The sequence below is a fragment of the Polyodon spathula genome, chromosome 25, assembly GCF_017654505.1.
Source record: "Polyodon spathula isolate WHYD16114869_AA chromosome 25, ASM1765450v1, whole genome shotgun sequence".
Taxonomy (NCBI): domain Eukaryota; kingdom Metazoa; phylum Chordata; class Actinopteri; order Acipenseriformes; family Polyodontidae; genus Polyodon; species Polyodon spathula.
In genome coordinates, this window is record NC_054558.1 from 21,558,023 (window position 1) to 21,575,647 (window position 17,625).

The 17,625-nt window shown below is 46.6% G+C and overlaps 2 protein-coding genes across 3 annotated transcripts; both read left to right on the plus strand.

Moving 5' to 3' along the window:
• Positions 1 to 753: 753 nt before the first annotated feature.
• LOC121299756 (protein unc-119 homolog B-like) lies at positions 754 to 9,545 on the plus strand. Its single transcript, XM_041227770.1, has 5 exons — positions 754 to 1,584; positions 4,830 to 4,943; positions 5,417 to 5,528; positions 5,820 to 5,992; positions 6,296 to 9,545. The coding sequence occupies exons 1-5, from the start codon at positions 1,215 to 1,217 to the stop codon at positions 6,406 to 6,408; spliced, it is 882 nt and encodes a 293-aa protein (XP_041083704.1). The 5' UTR covers positions 754 to 1,214; the 3' UTR covers positions 6,409 to 9,545.
• A 576-nt stretch (positions 9,546 to 10,121) lies between these two features.
• acads (acyl-CoA dehydrogenase short chain) lies at positions 10,122 to 16,374 on the plus strand. 2 transcript variants are annotated; one of them, XM_041227768.1, is made up of 11 exons: positions 10,122 to 10,217; positions 12,741 to 12,904; positions 13,142 to 13,291; positions 13,457 to 13,568; positions 13,684 to 13,835; positions 14,465 to 14,635; positions 14,777 to 14,914; positions 14,999 to 15,094; positions 15,351 to 15,407; positions 15,893 to 16,080; positions 16,140 to 16,374. In XM_041227768.1, the coding sequence occupies exons 1-10, from the start codon at positions 10,187 to 10,189 to the stop codon at positions 16,043 to 16,045; spliced, it is 1,224 nt and encodes a 407-aa protein (XP_041083702.1). In that variant the 5' UTR covers positions 10,122 to 10,186; the 3' UTR covers positions 16,046 to 16,080; positions 16,140 to 16,374. The 2 variants fall into 2 exon arrangements, with proteins under 2 accessions (XP_041083702.1, XP_041083701.1); XM_041227767.1 differs by having other exon boundaries at positions 15,893 to 16,374.
• The last annotated feature ends 1,251 nt before the right edge of the window (positions 16,375 to 17,625 follow it).

Consider the following 17,625-nt stretch of genomic DNA (forward strand, 5'->3'; position numbering starts at 1 on the left):
ATGAGAGCATCGACATCCCCTTAAAATTTCTAGTTCTAAATGAAACCAAGGAAAACCACTTCAATATTCTACATAGGATCTACCCAAGCACCCTAAAGAGAAGCACACTCTTTCCAAATGTGTCCCCTCAGTGCAGTGTTTGTCACGGTCCTGAGGAATCGACTTAACATTTGTTTTATCAATGTGATGCAACCTGGCGATTCTGGAAAGATCTTTCAAGCTATCTATCGGACAAGCCACTCCACTAACAATTCATGTGCGTGATGGGATCTTCCACTTCACTTTTTTTTTCCCAAAATCATTTGGATTTCTTTTTTTTTTATATTACAGGCTAAGCATCATATCCACAGATGTAAATATAAAGGAATAAAACCAAATCCTGCATCTTTTATTAATGAAGTGGAATACCACGTGGGAGCTTTATATTCCTGTACAAACATGACAATCTGTGAAACTGTTGAATTGTATAAATGTTATTTTGAATAATACCTTGGTGATGTTTATGATTATCAATTAAAAAAACAAACAAAACAAAATAAAAAAAAAAAACCTGCACACACGTGATGAGTTCAAAGCAAAGGTTTAAAAGTCTTTCTCAATGTCTTGCGAAACGTTTGTCACTGAACTTTCTCGGTTTCTTTTAGCGTTTCTAAATATAGCAGCACTAATTGATAGTTATGAATATTACACCAGACCGGGGCCCCCTCCGGGAAGAACTGTCTCATAAGTGAGCAGGAATGCGTAAGCGGTCACCACCGGGAGCATTAGATCCGGCATCCGTCCCAAAGCAGCGGCGCAGCGAGGGTAACGTGGAGGCGCATTCCCGGTGGGGGCTGAGCCGAGGGCCGGTCGTGTGATTGTTGTCTCCGTGTCGCCACAGTGTGCGGGGCAGGCTACGGGAGGAATGTGCTGACACGGGGAAGAGAAGCTGGGAGGGGATGGAAAGCTACAGCGTGGCTGCAAGAAGCCGGCTATGGCAGCTGTGGAAACTGTTCATTATGGAGCGCTGTTAGTGTATCTCAGAGCAAGTTGCTGGGTAAACAACTCGTATTTAACTGCTTACAATATCACGCATCAGCACGTCCGAACCGCAGGGTCTTCGCGTACATCTTATATAAACTCTTAACAATAAAAATCAAATGTTTCAAAGCGGATAAGCTCACGGTTCGCTTGCGCTAGTAAACACCGCGGGTAGCGGCAATGTTACGGTAACTATGGAAACGGCTGGCGGGTCCAATAGCGAGCGCGGTGGGGTGAGGTCCCGCCCCTCCCTCTCCATAGAGACAGGAAGCCATCTTGCAGCAGTTCGCCGTCAGAGCGTGAGGATGAGCGGCTCCAAACCCCGAACTGAACCGAATCTGGACCCGGGACTTGCCCCGGAGCCGGGCAGCCGAGCCGACCAGGTCCCCACCGCTGCCGCCCGGGAGCGAAAAACCGGCGGCGGAGTCCTCAAGCGGCTCAAATCACGGCGAAACCCCACGGCCGTGGCGGCAGACAGGCGGCTGGTAACGGAGGAAGAGCTGAGGGCACTGGGACGAGACATCACCCCCGACGAGGTGCTGGGGCTCCGGGCCGTCACCCGCGGTAAATAACTACACCATAATGAGCAAAAACCTGTTTAACGAGGCGGGTGAGGGAGAGAAAGAGTCGGGAGTTGGCAAAAGACACGCACACGGCGACAGTCTGTCCGCATCGCCGCCTGTTGATGTTGTTTTTATAAACATAGATTCATAGAAAGTGCTTACAGTTGTAGTGTCCAGTTCTCGTCACGTTCAGTTTTACAGTGAGGTCAAATTCCTTGATACCTCTTTTTTTTTTAACCTTGTAGTTAGCCTTCTGTGCACTCGGTGTTAACAGGCCAGTTTGTTTACACTGCAGCTGAAGGGTCACAGTTTCCCCCCCTACCTGCTCTTCACAGTACAGGCATGCTGCTGCTCCTGCTTGCATCAGTGGGTGGTTATAAATGACACCAGTTGCCTAAGACAGAGTTTTGTTTTTTTTTTATGCATGTTACACTTTTAACATTTTACAATAGTCGATGAGTTATTAGTTTGTGAGATTTTAGATAGGGGCATTCCTCCCCATGTTTAACTGTATACTGTGTCTGTAGTGTACACAATACAAAACCTGTTGCACAGCACTGCAGATCTTTACTAAAGTTTGATAACTGGGTCCTGTGCTGGTGCATGGATCTCTCTCTGTGTCTCTGCTTTATCCATTAACCCATTAAGTACCAAGTAAACTTGTCTTTGAAAAAATCAGAACACAGGCTGAATTTATGTAATTTGATCCGTTACATTTAGACTCAACTTTTGCGCTAAACAGAATTAGAGTGATTTATCATAACAATATAGTTAAAGAGAAGATTATAATAACAGGTAGATGGCAGTTAAAAGTGCTCCAGAAATTACAAAGTAGCCAGTGGCATGTCATCATAAAATTTTTTATGATTTTCATTTGTTTATCTTTATAAATCTAGGTCCCATTGTGGGAAAAAAAAAACCTGAAAATCCCAACATCTGTTTAAAAGTGACACAGCCAAGAAAGAGGGTCTGGCACTGTACTTTGAAATGGTTAAAACCTTGTTTAGTGCATCAGGGGTGAAGTGAGTCGGTGTAGAGAACAATAGAACAGGCTTCCTTGTCTTGTTGATTGAGTCTCTCACTTCTAACAAGCAGTGTGTGTCATCAGCTGGCCTAGCAATTTCAGTGACCTCGAGGACTGTGTGACCGAGAGAGTGTCACACTACCCTCAGACCGGCATTGTCTCATTTCTTTGCACTGAAGAGCTTTCACACGTGAAGAAGGGAAAGCATAACCAGTGCAGAAAGTAGTGTCAGCAATTAAAACCTTTTTCAGTAGCAGCAGCTTTTCTAAGAAGTAAAAGCGTACAAACTGCAAGTGCTGAGACTACAGCCTGCGAGTCAGTGTGTCTGAATGTCTGTCGGGTTGTTATGCAATGCACAGGACATACACACTGTTAACACACCACTGACATTGTGAGACCTGCATTTATTACAGGTCATTAAACATGGGGCTTGCTTTTCAAATCTGTTGTCCAGTTGTTGGCGTTTGAATTGTTTTATTAGTTGATCAGACAACAAGAAAGTGAGACGATCTGTGTGGTTAGTTTTTGTCAGGATCAGTTACTGTGGAACTACCCTGTGGGTAAATTTCTTGTGGATATTGCATCCAAGACCCTAACCCCACACCTCCCTTCCAAACTCAAGCAGTTGGGAGTATGGGAGCCGGTATGGAGGGAGCACTATGTGTGTAAGTTATAATCTGTTCTGAGAATGCTTTGCTGTTTCCATGCTTCATGTTACACATGCTGATTACAGTTAGCTCCAGCTAACTCTTAAAAGCTGGCCTCTCTGCACTGCGGCCTGCATTGACCCAGCGGCAGGGCTTTCACAGGGTCAGTGAGGGGTGGGGATTGCAACCCTGTGGGCTACTTAGAGGCTTAAACAGCAGGGAGACCTAGAGCGCCAGTCACTGGGTACTGAGTGGTGTGACAGATTGTGACAAATCCTTAAAGGGAAAAAATAATTACTTTGTGTTGAAGTGTTTAGTTCAGCACCAGCGTTTTATGTCGATTCTTTAAGACCGTGAGATTGTTGAACAGATGTATGGGCTACAGAGGTGTGTGACTTTGTCAGTGAATTGTGTGTTTTAAGTACAGTTTAAACCCTAAGGGGCATAGGACAGGAAGGGACAGCTTTTTCAGTTGCTGTATCTCCACCTAAAATGTATTTTGTGTTAGTGTAACTGAACTGCGTATACCATGTGAAATGCAAGAAAGAGGACTGCATTATGTTTGTTGATATAAAGGGATACTTGTCAGTGACTGTCTGACCTAGTGGGTAGAGCTAAGCAGACTGTATGGTGAGTGTGACCTCCCCCCGCCTCTCTTCTCAGCAGAGTATGAAAGCGGGTTTGTGTGGTTCAGCTTTTCAGATCTGCTTTCTGCTGAATCTGTTCTTTTTAAAGGGAGTTTCCCTCTTGAGAGTGTTTAGGAAACAAGCCTGATTCCCTGCTGGAGGGAAATCTTACATAATGGCTTTTTGTGCTGTGTAGTGGAGAGTGCCAAGGACACCTGGGTGTAACCTGAGAGCCAAGCAGACGTCTCCCCCGCATATTGAGGCCAGTGCCCTTGTTATGAACATCACTGTTCTCTCACATAGCCCCCCTGTAGCTCAGGGCATTGCATCACTGTTGCAGCAAACCCCACAAATAGATCTGTTTGCAGATTTGGTGTTAAGGAGACAGTTGTTGATTCCAGTACAGTATCTACTGCTCCACCTGTAGTATTGCTATATACGCCCAGGGATATTTTCAAACCCAGGTGAGTGCACACCATTTTCAGAAGTATAGATCAGCTTTTTTTTTTTCTCTTTTTTAATATTTGATCTTGGACTTGTTCTGTTTTAATACGCTGAAATTAATTACCTGAGATTTTCAAGCTTTGCCCATCCTAGATACCATGTACCCAAATTCTCAGCACTTTTATGTTTATTTTCTGTTTGCAAATTCTTGTCTCTCTCTCTCTCTCTCCTCCTGTAAGTCCTCTCGGCTGTGTCTCTCTCCTGAGAATGGAAATTTCTATCCACTGCCTGAACCTCATTTCACAGGAGCGTGTGAGCAGCCTGTGCCAGGTGTCTGTGCCGAGGATAGTTTCGTAAAGCATTCACTGCACAGGCAAAGTGAGAGCACAGTTCAAAAAAGAGAAGGGCGTCGTCATCATTAGCTTGTGCCTCACGACTGAACCGCGTTTAATTGCAGAAGTGTAGCCATGGAGTAAGCCTTGGTGTAACCTTCTTTTTCTTTCAGATTATTTATGTAAGCCGGAGGACAACATTTACAACATTGACTTCACCCGGTTTAAGATCCGAGATTTGGAATCGGGGACGGTCCTGTTTGAAATTGCCAAGCCTCCCAGTTCAGGTATTTGAGGGGTGGGAGACTGGGATTAAGAGAGAAACTCATGCATTTAAACTCCCACAGGCACAGACACACGCAGTGGGATTAAACCCAGTGTTTCAGTTTCTGCTGTCTGCTAATACTCCAGATGCAGTGCGGAGTGCATTCACGTGTCCATGGAGATGGGGAGCCTGCAGTGTGCCCCACATTCTCAGACCTTTCAGATTATCCATATTTATGTTATTGCTTAATAACAACAGTCTTAGAAAATCATGCACTGGAAACATGGACGCTTACATGCAAATCTCTGCACACATGATGCTTATGTGTGTGTCTATATAATAATGTACTGCGCTTTGCCATGTCTCGGTTTGGTAAAAGCAGCACCCCAGTAGCGTAAAGTATCCGCAGTGATGGATCTCTTCCTCTGCACTGTAAGGGTGCCTCCGCTGCAGTGCAGTTGAGTCTGAGCCCTGCCTCCCTGCCTGTGTTTTCAGATCTGGAGGAGGAGGATGAGGAGGAGAATGGAGACGCAGACTCGAGTGCCGGACGATTTGTTCGCTACCAGTTCACCCCCGCCTTCCTGAGGCTGCGGACCGTCGGGGCCACGTGAGTGATGCTTCCTTGTGGGGGACACAGGGCTGTGTGTGTGTCTCTCTGTCTGTCACCCTGAACTGACACCACTTTGACTGATTTCTAGGGTGAACTTAGAAAGATTTCTAGGGTTTTAATTTTTTTTTTTTTTTTTTGTTTACCTCTACTGTCTCCTCTGTGTAGGCGTGCCATTTGTAGTCTGTGTGTGTTTCTGTTTGTTTCTGTAGTGCTTATTTATTGTGTGTGTGTGTGTATGCGTGCGCGCGGGGGTGTGTTGCACCCTGACAGCACTGTGCCTCTCCTCAGGGTGGAGTTCACTGTGGGAGACCGGCCTGTAAACAGCTTCCGGATGATTGAGCGTCACTATTTCCGGGAGCACCTGCTGAAGAACTTTGACTTTGACTTCGGATTCTGCATTCCCAACAGCCGCAACACCTGCGAACACATCTACGAGTTCCCACAGCTCCCAGAGGACCAGAGTACGTGTGTCTGCTCTCCCACTTCACTGTAACTCTGCTTTATTAGTGTGCCCAGGAATACCAAAGTATTGGCATTCGATAGAACACGTTTATGCATAGATATAAACAAGGATATACATTTAGAAAGGAACGTTTACCAAGTAAACTCATGAATACATATTGTAGATCCCACACGATTTTTATTGATTTGTTTCTTTAGGGGCAAACCGCTAACAAGAAGACCTAGTAGCATTGAAAGTGACAGTATTAGGGTATGAGACTGGGGTATTAATGTCTAGTGTCCCTGCTCTCCGTCTCTTTCAGTTCGCCTGATGGTGGAGCACCCTTATGAGACTAGATCGGACAGCTTCTACTTCGTGGATAACAAACTGATAATGCACAACAAGGCAGACTACGCTTACAACGGGGGCCAGTAGTCAGGGCTGGCTACAAGCATAGTGGCTCTTCCAACAACCTGTGCCCTTCAACCAGTCTCCAATATAAACAAGCTCCCAACCTCCACACAAGCCATTCCAGATGGCTCTCCCACTGACAACCTTGAGGACTCCCTCACCCCACCCTCCCTCGCCCCTGATTCTGCAGGAAGCCTGGTGTCAGCCTCCCTGTCCCTCCCTCTCCCCCAAAAAAGGACCCAGGATCGTGGTTCTTCAGTGGCACGTCTGGAAATGATCTAAACCAGCAGCGTCCGAGCAGTAGCAGTGAGCACACAGCAGCCCCCTCTGTCAGCAAGTACCAGACACGGTCCCGGGGGATCTGGGTTCACCTTTTAAGAGACAGTTTAGAGAAGCCCTTGGTTGTACAGTCATGGTTTTGCAGTTAATCAGTTACCAGACGTGTGATTGTAGAAGTTTATTCAGCTGCGATGGCGCAGTCCCTGTTAGCCATGTGTGAAATGAAGGAGCTTTGGCATTTCCTATAGCCCTCTGAGTCTGTCTACATCCAAGAGGAAGAGGAAGTTGTTATTAAAATCAGCTGTGGTAATGAATCGTCATGATGAATCTCAGTATGGCTCGGTCTACCTGCTGGAATCCATCACTAAAGCACCCTCTTAACAGATGTTTTTTTCTTCCCCTCCACAAGCACTACCCGGTTTTACTGACTGGATGACAGCCTGAAGAGTTAGAAGGTCAAGCAGCTCACTGCCGCCCAATCCCTGGCTCTCACTTTTTTGGTCCGACTGCCTCCTCTGTCGCTTCACTCTGCCTGTTGTGAGTGAATGAGATGAGAAGATCCACTCCCTCTGCCTGGGTTTTCATGCTAACTCAATGCCATTTAAACAGCCACTACTACTTACAAAACATTGTTTTCTTTTCATTTCTAGCAGCTGCCATAAGCAGTGTTTCACAAGCCGCAGCAGTACCTGAACACTGCATTCTCTCAGCCTGGGACTGTGAGGAGGGGTGTAAGGGTGATGGGGCCCGTCCACCTAGGAAAAGCAGCTGCAGTCTAACTACAGTGGAATTGATAAGAGAGTAACACATGTTGATGGACTGCAGTTTAATATTTCAAAAAGAGGCGCAGTGCATTTACACTGTGGTCCTTGCCACGTTAGGCTGCAGCTGTGATTTTATAGTTGCTCTCGGCAGCTCGTTTTCCTGTTTCTTGTAATAATTTTGAAGAAATTGAAGTTTGTTCCTTGTATGAACTTTTAAACTGGAAAATCTTGTGCTTTTTCAGTTTTCTGATTGCAGACTTTTCTTTTGTCTGTGTTTACATTCGGTGTTGATGAGGTTATTTCCTATTCGCTGAATACAATGGAGATGTCTTGACAGCAAGCACTGACACTGCAATGTCAATTTTCCATTTGCGGTGGTCTGGGTTACGTGGGAGAGGTGGGTGCTACAGTGAGCCAGCATTAATGTAACCCTTTGGAGCCCACTGCCCTATTTTCATGAAAATAATTTTGCAGTTAGTGGCTGAATGTTCACATTCCCCTCCACAGCACAGCTGCTCCATGTGAAAATTACACTTGTTACACCTGTAAGTCATTGATATCAGACTAACGGCGAGATAGGTCTGCACTAAAACACACGATGTTGGGATTGCCATTAGTTTAGGTATTGATTACCTGCTTATCCAGGGTAACAAATGTTCAATTCTCACAGCTGTGTCAACTGTGCACACACGTGTACACACATATGCACACACACACACACACGCACGCCAGGTGCTGGTAAGCTGTTGAGAGGCAGCCTTCTGCCCCTGACATAAAGAGCACTTTCAGTCTTGTTAATGATAAGCTTTAAACTGTGCGGGACCCTGCTCTAGTGCACGGGACAGATTCACTGTGGCCTCTCCTGTCTCTGGATTGACAGCACTGCGCTTGTGTAGCTGCTGTCACTGCTCGCTCCCTGCTGGTTACCTGTGCGTTAGCGGCAGCACAGAAACCGGGGGTTCTCAATATATCCATTTTGTATCGTGAGCCGCATGGATATAAAGATGAGGCAGAAAAAAAAAATGAAATATCATTTTTATATTTAGAAATTCCACATGCCCATATGCAGCGGGGACTTTAAATTGAAGACAAAAGAAAGCACCGTGTAGGTCTCCATGCAGACCACTTTCATTTGAACAAGCTGGAAGTGGGAGTGTTATTACCTCTTAACACCATGGAGAGTTTGACCACAAGCCATTGAGCTTGTGTGAAAGTAGAGCAGCTTATCCAATAGCGGTTGCAGGAATGAACCTGTCCACACTCCCCAGCATGGGGGAGGACAGAGCCCCTACTCTGCATATAAGGCTACCATATGTAAATATCTTCAAGAAGTCAGACAGGCCCAAGTGCATGCTCTGTTAGTTCAAAGACCAAATGCCTAAACCAACATTGTGAAGGTGCTGTCATAATTTGTATCATTATTTTTTGTTAGTTTTTTTTTAAACCTTAGGAGCCCCCTGTCTGCTGTGAATAGCATATGGATTTAGGAAGGCTTCTAATGTCTACGTTTAGTTATTTTATATCTGTGCTCGTTCCATACTTAGAACACGTGCAAGCTGGGATTACAGGAATGCCCGTTTTAATTTGTGGACAGGACGGTGGTTCTTCACAGTAAATAATGGCAAGGCTAGAATGTTTAGAACTGTACTGGAGAGATGTGTTGCCTGTCTGGGGTCCCTAAACAGTAGTTCAGTAACTATTGAGCCTCCCCATCACCTGTGTAAACAGCAGGGTGCTGCCCTCGATCCTGGTCCTTTTCTACTGAAACACTCTGTTTCTAAGTATCTTGTGGAACTCATGGACCATACATAGTCTGTGCAAAGTGCATTTATTTTTTCATGTGATTCTCAAAAGAAAGAAAAATTTGAGAAAGTTTTCTCATATATTTTTGGCAGAATGCTTTAGGAAAGGATCGTTTGATGTTATTTTGAGTAAAGCCTCAAGTGTTTTTTTTTTTTAAGAACGTGGAATTATATTAAGTCACCGTTGTGTCTGGTCCTTTTGGGGTTAAAAAAAAGTTCTGTATTTTGTAACATTCTTGTCGGTTCATGTTTTAGATGTTTGTATAAAATGTTATTTTGTCACAAGAACAGTAATAAAGAGAACTTTTGATTTTCACAGTCCTAGTGTGGGTTCTCTCCGTTACAGAGCATGCAAGCCTCAACATGTACAAGTGGGCTGTGTGAACTTCAGAAACACAGGGAGGAGGGGAGGGGTCTGGAGGATGCTTCACTAACGCCTGAAGACACTGCACAGTCACTAATGAAAACGGGACATGTCTATTCTGTCATTTCTGTGTGTGGCTACAGTTCCCTCTGCTGGACGAAGCTTGTACATGCTCTTAAAACTATCCTCCGAAATTCAACTGGGATGTTGAATGACGGCGGGGTTAAGCTCTTGAGGATGGTGGTGGAACGCTGTTATATTTTAACGGCATTGTTGACACAGGGTGAACCACCGTCTTATCAGGGTGGAAAGAGCAAATCACATTGATAGTGCTGTGCCTTGACCGAGGACCTGACTGCTGTGTACTTTATAACATTATATAATAAATACACACACACACACACTTTTCCAGCATCCTAGTTCGTTGTTTCCATTTAAACTGTTACGATGGAAACCAGCAGATGAATACAGTCTTCACGCTTCACGGTGACAGCGTCGTTCTTGCAAACAGAACTTCGTTTCCTAAACGAGCAACACTTGACGGAAGCGGAAACAGTCCTTGGAGACGCACGTCAGGATCTGAACTTCTAAAGATGGCAGCACTGCTCTCCTGTGCGCGGAAAGGTCAGAAATAATAATAATAATAATAATAATAATATAATAATAATAATAATAATAATCCTCATCTCATGCATATTCACTACAGCATCGTTCTTTTAAACGGGATCACGGTGTAATAGATAACGTGAATGCGCAGCGCTGCATGGAACGGACGGTGTAAATTATTAGTATCAGTCCTGACAGCGGTGTGTTCTGCGTGAACAATATTATTGCATTGTAAATAAATGTTGCATTGTAACATTATGAAACATGTCAATAGTAACTATATATATAAATGCATGGGCGGAGGATGTGTACAGTTGTGTTTTCAGTAGTTATATAAATTTGATATATATATATATATACACACATATATATATACATATGCCGCGAAAGTATCAATCCGATAGAGAATGTTTGATTTTTTTGCATTAACTACTGTATTGGTGGGAATGGATGTCCGTCTCAATGCCATTAAAGTTTCTGCAGAGTCAGAGGTTAGTGACATGCAGAGCGGGTGTGCCGGTTGTCATTGGTCTGGTTCGTGGTGCAAAGAGCAAGGCAGTAACTTACCGTGTGACCGCGGTCGTGTTTTTATAGCGCAGATCTGCACAGGATCGCGCTGATACGCGTTCTTCCAGGCAGCTGCGTGACGTCACTCCACCCGCAGAAATCTGCACATTCTGCACAGCGCAGCTTTGGAAAGTTCCTGCGGGGGTCTCTGAACCACAGAGACGATGCAGAGATCACGAGTGACCCGCTAACCCTAATGCAGATACCCACTAAAACTACTGCTGCCCCCTTGTTAGTGGAGGCGAACTACATCATAGCATAGCAACATAAGGGTTACAAACGAGAGCAGGCCGCTCGGCCCATCTTGCTGGCTTGGTTGTTAGTAGCTTATTGTGCCTAGAACCTCTAAGCAGCTTCTTGCAGGATCCCAGAGTGTCGGCTTCAACAGCGTTACTGTGGAGTTCCAGACTCCCACAATTCTCTGTGTAGAAAAGTGCCTCCTATTTTCTGTTCTGAATGCCCCTTTGTCTAATCTCCATTTGTGACCCCTGGTCCTTGTTTCTTTTTTCAGGTTGAAAAAGACCCTTGGGTCGACATTGTCAATAGGTTATAGAATTGTGACTACTTGAATGCAATGCTATATTAAATAAATCAATCAATTATTTAAACATACCGTATGAAATCTGTGATAGTGTTACAGTAAAGTTAATATCAATCAGTTACATCAAACTGACTCTGTATAGGTAACTAGTCCAGACACGTGTACATGTAGGATGTAATTGATCATTAATAAATTGAATATTGTTTATATACGTGTTTAATCTTAATGGTTAATTTAATGTGAAAATGATTCACCCGCCCATGCATGCACACCCACACGCATGTACAAACGCGCACGCACACGCATGTACACACGTGCACGCACGCACACTGACACACGCAGAAACATCATTTCATGAGATGTAAAATAATAATCCCTAGATTGGTTTATTTATTACCTTAAATAAATGAATGAGCATGTTGTCATAGCAATTGGTCATCAAAGAAATAATAAAATCAAATATAATCAATACATAATAATGGCACCGCTTCAAAGTCATGATGTTTGAAGTCACAGCGCAATGCAAGTGTTATGAGGGAGTACTGCGTTGTGTTTTCAAGAGCTTCACTGCACTGCGCTGCAAGGTTTGGAGACGGCGTTTCTCTAGAAGCTGTGTGTGACATCAGAATGACAGCAGCCAAGAGCAGCCGTCGCAGCAAGCGCAGGGTAACAGAACGCAGCCTGTGTGACCTTTCACCTACGTAGCGCTTACAAAACCAGAGCTACACAAATAGCTGTGCCACAATCAACCCCTCACCCCCTCCACCCCCATCTCCTCTCTGTCTCTGTCCTCAGCCCTGCTCCCCTCACCCCCATCTCCTCTCTGTCTCTCTCCTCAGCCCTGCTCCCCTCACCCCCTCCACCCCCATCTCCTCTCTGTCCTCAGACCTGCTCCTCTCACCCCCATCTCCTCTCTGTTTCTTTCGTCAGCCCTGCTCCCCTCCATCCCCATCTCTTCTCTGTCTCTGTCCTCAGCCCTGCTCCCCTCACCCCCATCTCCTCTCTGTCTCTCTCCTCGGCCCTGCTTCCCTCACCCCATCTCGTCTCTGTCTCTCTCCTCAGCCCTGCTCTCCTCACCCCCATCTCCTCTCTGTCTTTTTCCTCAGACCTGCTCCCCTCACCCCCATCTCCTCTGTCTTTTTCCTCAGACCTGCTCCCCTCACCCCATCTCCTCTGTCTCTTTCCTCAGACGTGCTCCCCTCACCCCCATCTCCTCTGTTTTTTTCCTCAGACCTGCTCCCCTCACCCCCATCTCCTCTCTGTCTCTTTCCTCAGACCTGCTCCCCTCACCCCCTCTCGTCTCTGTCTCTTTCCTCAGACCTGCTCCCCTCACCCCCTCTCGTCTCTCTTTCCTCAGACCTGCTCCTCTCACCCCCTCCAACCCCATCTCCTCTCTTGTTAACTCCTGTCTCCCTCTCTGTCTCTCTCCTCAGCCCTGCTCCCGGGCTCCCTTCGGCGGCTCCACACAGTCTATCAGATGGCTGAGCTGCCCGAGACCCACGAGATGCTGCGGCAAACGTGCAGGGACTTCGCTGACAGGGAGCTGTGTCCCATCGCTGCCCAGCTGGACAAGGAGCACCGCTACCCAGCCGAGCAGGTGAGGGCAGAGGGGAGAGGAGAGTGGAGCTTGGAACAATGTTTGCATCTTGTACAGTTTACACAAAACAATACAATTCCTTGATCTTGTACGTTTACTGCAGTCCCTCACTTTCTAGATCTAATGAGAAATGTGTTGTTTTTATTTTGATTGCATGCTCCAGGGAGCTCTGGGGGAGCGGGTGTTGAGATCTCGGGGCTCCTTGTTCAAGGTGTAACGGCTGTGCCCCCTGTACAGGTGCGGAAGATGGGGGCCATGGGGCTGATGGCGGTGGAGGTGCCAGAGCAGTTTGGGGGCGCAGGGCTGGATTACCTGGCGTACGCCATCGGCGTGGAAGAGATCAGCCGGGGCTGTGCCTCCACTGGAGTGGTCATGAGCGTCAACAACGTGGGTCTGCGTGACTGTGTGTGGTCTGTGGCTGTGATCATGTGAGTGAGCTGTGACTGACTGTGTGTGGTCTGTGACTGTGATCATGTGAGTGAGCTGTGACTGTGAAAGGGGGTGTGTTCACTCTGACCCTCTCTCTCTCTCCCCCCCCCCCCCCCCCCCCAGTCTCTGTACCTCGGTCCGGTGCTGAAGTTCGGTTCTGAGGAGCAGAAGCAGCAGTGGATCACCCCCTTCACCACGGGGGAGAAGGTTGGCTGCTTCGCTCTCAGCGAGCCAGGTAAGGAGTGTGGGAATGGGGAAGTGCCTCTCTCTCTCTCTTCCCCCTCCTCCCCCAGGAAGCAGTGATCCAGGTGCCAGGTTGGTTTGTAACCCTCCCTCTCCCATTCTCTCAGGGAATGGCAGTGACGCTGGCGCTGCTTCCACAGTGGCCCGGCTGGAGGGGGATCACTGGGTGCTGAACGGAACCAAGGCCTGGATCACAAACAGCTGGGACGCCTCCGCCACCGTCGTCTTCGCGACAACAGACAAGGCGCTGAAACACAAGGTGACTGCGCCCCCAACACACACACGGGGTACTGCACCCCCAAACACACACACAGGGGTACTGCACCCCCAAACATACACACAGGGGTACTGCACACCCAAACGCACACACAGGGGTACTGCACAACAAACACACACACAGGGGTATTGCACCCCCAAACACACACACTGGGGTATTGCACCCCCAAACACACACACAGGGGTATTGCACACCCAAACGCACACACGGGTACTGCACAACAAACACACACACAGGGGGAAACAAGACCGCTGAGAAACAGCAGGTGGCTTTGCTCCCAACCACAGTGTTTAATGTTCTGGATAAAGGACACCGACAGGGTGACTTCTACCTGTGGCCACCAGGTGGAATCCTAACGCTTCAGTGCTGGGTTTAGGGGTGGGGAGGGTGTCGTGTGTGTGTGTGTGTGTGTGTGTTTTGTGAGGTGGGGAGGGTGTCGTGTGTGTGTGTTGAGAGGTGGGGAGGGTGTCGTGTGTGTTTAAGAGGTGGGCGGATGTTGCTTTTATCAGTATTACAGGGTGAAAGTTGTTATTATTTGTCATTTTTATGGCTTTGAAGTACGTCCATCTCTCCCTCTCATTTCCCCTCTCCCCTCTCTCTCCCCCTCTCAGGGTATCAGTGCGTTCCTGGTGCCCATGCCCACCCCCGGCCTCTCTCTGGGTAAGAAGGAGGACAAGCTAGGGATCCGCGCCTCGTCCACGGCCAACCTGATCTTCGAGGACTGCCGCGTCCCCAAGGGCAACCTGCTGGGACAGCCCGGCATGGGCTTCAAGATCGCCATGGTAACAGGGGAGACAGGGTGGGCAGGGGTTTAGAAATACCAGTCTGCCCTGTAATGAAGTGTTTAAATAAGCAGATGTAGTAAAGATGTTAGGGGTCCCAGCGGCAGAGCGTGCCCAACCCTTTTCTCTCTCTCCCTGCAGCAGACCCTGGACAGCGGGCGAGTCGGCATTGCTGCGCAGGCTCTGGGGATCGCTCAGGCCGCGCTGGACTGCGCTGTCGACTATGCAGAGAAGAGGATGGCCTTCGGGGCTCCCATCAGCAAGCTGCAGGGCATCCAGGTAGGGCTCTTCAGTAGTGCTACTCAGAGTGGATTCCAACCAGACCCTCTTAAATTCCTCACCCTCCCTCTCTCCTTCTCATAGTTCAAGCTGGCAGACATGGCCCTAGCTCTGGAGGGCGCTCGGCTGCTGACCTGGAGAGCTGCCATGCTGAAGGACAATGGGAAGCCCTACACCAAGGTAGCCAGCCTACCCCTACCCCTACCCTAGCTCAAATCCCTGGCACCAGCTTGTTTCAATAACACAATGAAACAGGGATGGAGGCAGAGCTAGCTTGTGTTTTGTCTAGAAGCCATTCTCAATGTCCTCAGTGATCGAGAAAGTCTTCCAGCAGATACATTTTATCAAACAGTTTTAGATGTTTAGGTACTACAAAAATAACTTGAACCCAGTTCTGGGTGTTGATATTCTTAGACCGTGTTTCCTTTTTCCTCAGGAAGCTGCGATGGCGAAGCTGGCTGCCTCTGAAGCTGCAACATTCATCTCACACCAGGTAAGAAACAGAAGGTGTTCCATCCTGTCCCTCTCCAGCAGTGATGAGAAGAACCAGGGCTTTCTGAACAGTGCCCACCTTTCTGAGCTCTGCAGATGCAGGCTTGGAGAGCAGTGAGGGTGTGGAATGGGTGCCCTGACCACGTTGTGGGTGCTCTATCAGTGCGATCCCAATGAGGAATGGCCTCCTCTCGCTTGTGTTTGTTTCCTAAATTCAGGGGATACTTTGACTTGTTTTTTTTGTATTTTTCTCATGTATTTGTTCAGTTCCTACAGTGCCCCCACCCTGCATGTGTGTTTTCTTCATGTATGTGTGCAGTATATACCACAGCCAATATGATGCTGGCTGCATATTTCAGATGTGTTATATGTAGTTTTATAAATGTAAGATGATTTGCATTAAATACGTTCATAAAAATCACGTAAATATACTGTCACGATATAGTCTGAGATTTTGTGAAGTCATGTTTTTTTTTTAACGTGCAGGCGATCCAGGTTCTCGGGGGAATGGGTTACGTGACGGACATGCCGGCAGAGAGACACTACCGGGACGCACGCATCACCGAAATCTACGAGGGCACGAGCGAGATCCAGCGCCTGGTCATCGCTAACCAAGTCCTCAAGGACTACCGCAGCTAGAGCAGGACTGGGAGGGAGTTTGAATCTCTAACCAGGTCTTCAGGGACTAACACTGCTAGAGCAGGACTGGGAGGGAGTTTGAATCTCTAACCAGGTCCTCAGGGACCAACACTGCTAGAGCAGGTGCCATATTGTGTCTAATCAATGTCATGATAAATGCAGTATGGATGCAAGGTACAGCGTCTCTTTAAAATTCACACAAAAACACTGCAGCTCGATTCTCTCTGATTATTAACAATCTTCTGTTTTTGTGTAAATATTTTCAGGAGGTAATTTTTGTGCAAAGCCAGGTTGAGTTGTTATACACATTACCTCCACAATATGTATAATATATAGGATATATATATCTATATATATATATATATATCTATATATATATATATATATATATATATATATATATACATACACACACACACATTTTTATTTTTTTTGTAAAAATGATTCAATAAAGTAATTATATTTAATAAGTGTCCTGGTCTGTTACAGAGGTATGCAATGTTTGGAGGGAAAAAAGCTATCACTAAACGAACTGTATTTGTTCAGAAGACAAACATTTTTAGTTTTTAATTTCATTAAGTATTTGGGCAGGTGTGGCTGTTTCTTGGGTATTTTATCCTTCAAGTTTTAACTAGAAGGAAAATCACAAGATCTTTCATAAACATTAGTTTTGCATTTACTAGAACAGCTACAAATAATTGTTCCCGGGTCAGGTAGAGCAGCGGGTAGGGAGTTGTTAAATATGCAGAACACTGGAAGTGAGAACTCTGAACTATCTGCATGCTCCCCTCAGGTCAGTTGAAACAAAGAACCATTTCAGGTTCTCAGCCTAATGAAATAGATTTCACTTTGCATTGCAGCGTCGATCAGCTCCTCTGTGCAGCAGCATTTACGGTACCAGCAACAACAAAAAACAAAGGTATTGGTCTAGAGACTGGCTGTTTAAAAAGCGTGACTAAGGCTGCATGTGGGAGTTACAGAGAGATCGAGGCCCGAGTTTTCAGATCCGTTTTAATACGATGAATCAAGCTGGGTTTCGAGAGAAGCACTTCCATTTATTTCTCACACTGGTCCTTCTCAACACATTACTCCAGTGCTTAGGTCCTCACATTGGTTACCAGTGAGCTCCCCCATTGATTTTAAAGATGGTGTATTAACTTTGTGGGATAGGGTCATCCTCGCCCCAGGAACTACATAATGCAGCCGGAGCTTAGTGCTGCTGTGCGCCTCAGTGGAGGAGCTCTATTCCACTCACTATTAGGCAAACTGAAAACATGCTTTTTTGAATGTGTGTTTAAGTAACTGGTGGTAACTGGTGTGTCTTGTAGCACCACGTGAACCATTTCGTTTTGAACTTTGCACAGCGCTCTGTGATGCCATGGCGTGAAAGGCGCTGTATAGAAACACAGCTGTATCGTACAGTTTACAGGCGCACGCTGCGTGGGTGCAAACAGAACATAAACTGGTGCCAGTGTTTCTGTAAGAAGTCAGTCGGCACTACCCTGGCTAGCTGGGGAGACACGAGCATTGCAGCTGCCCCTCCCCTTCAGCTCCCAGTAATGGATACAAACCAGCCAAGA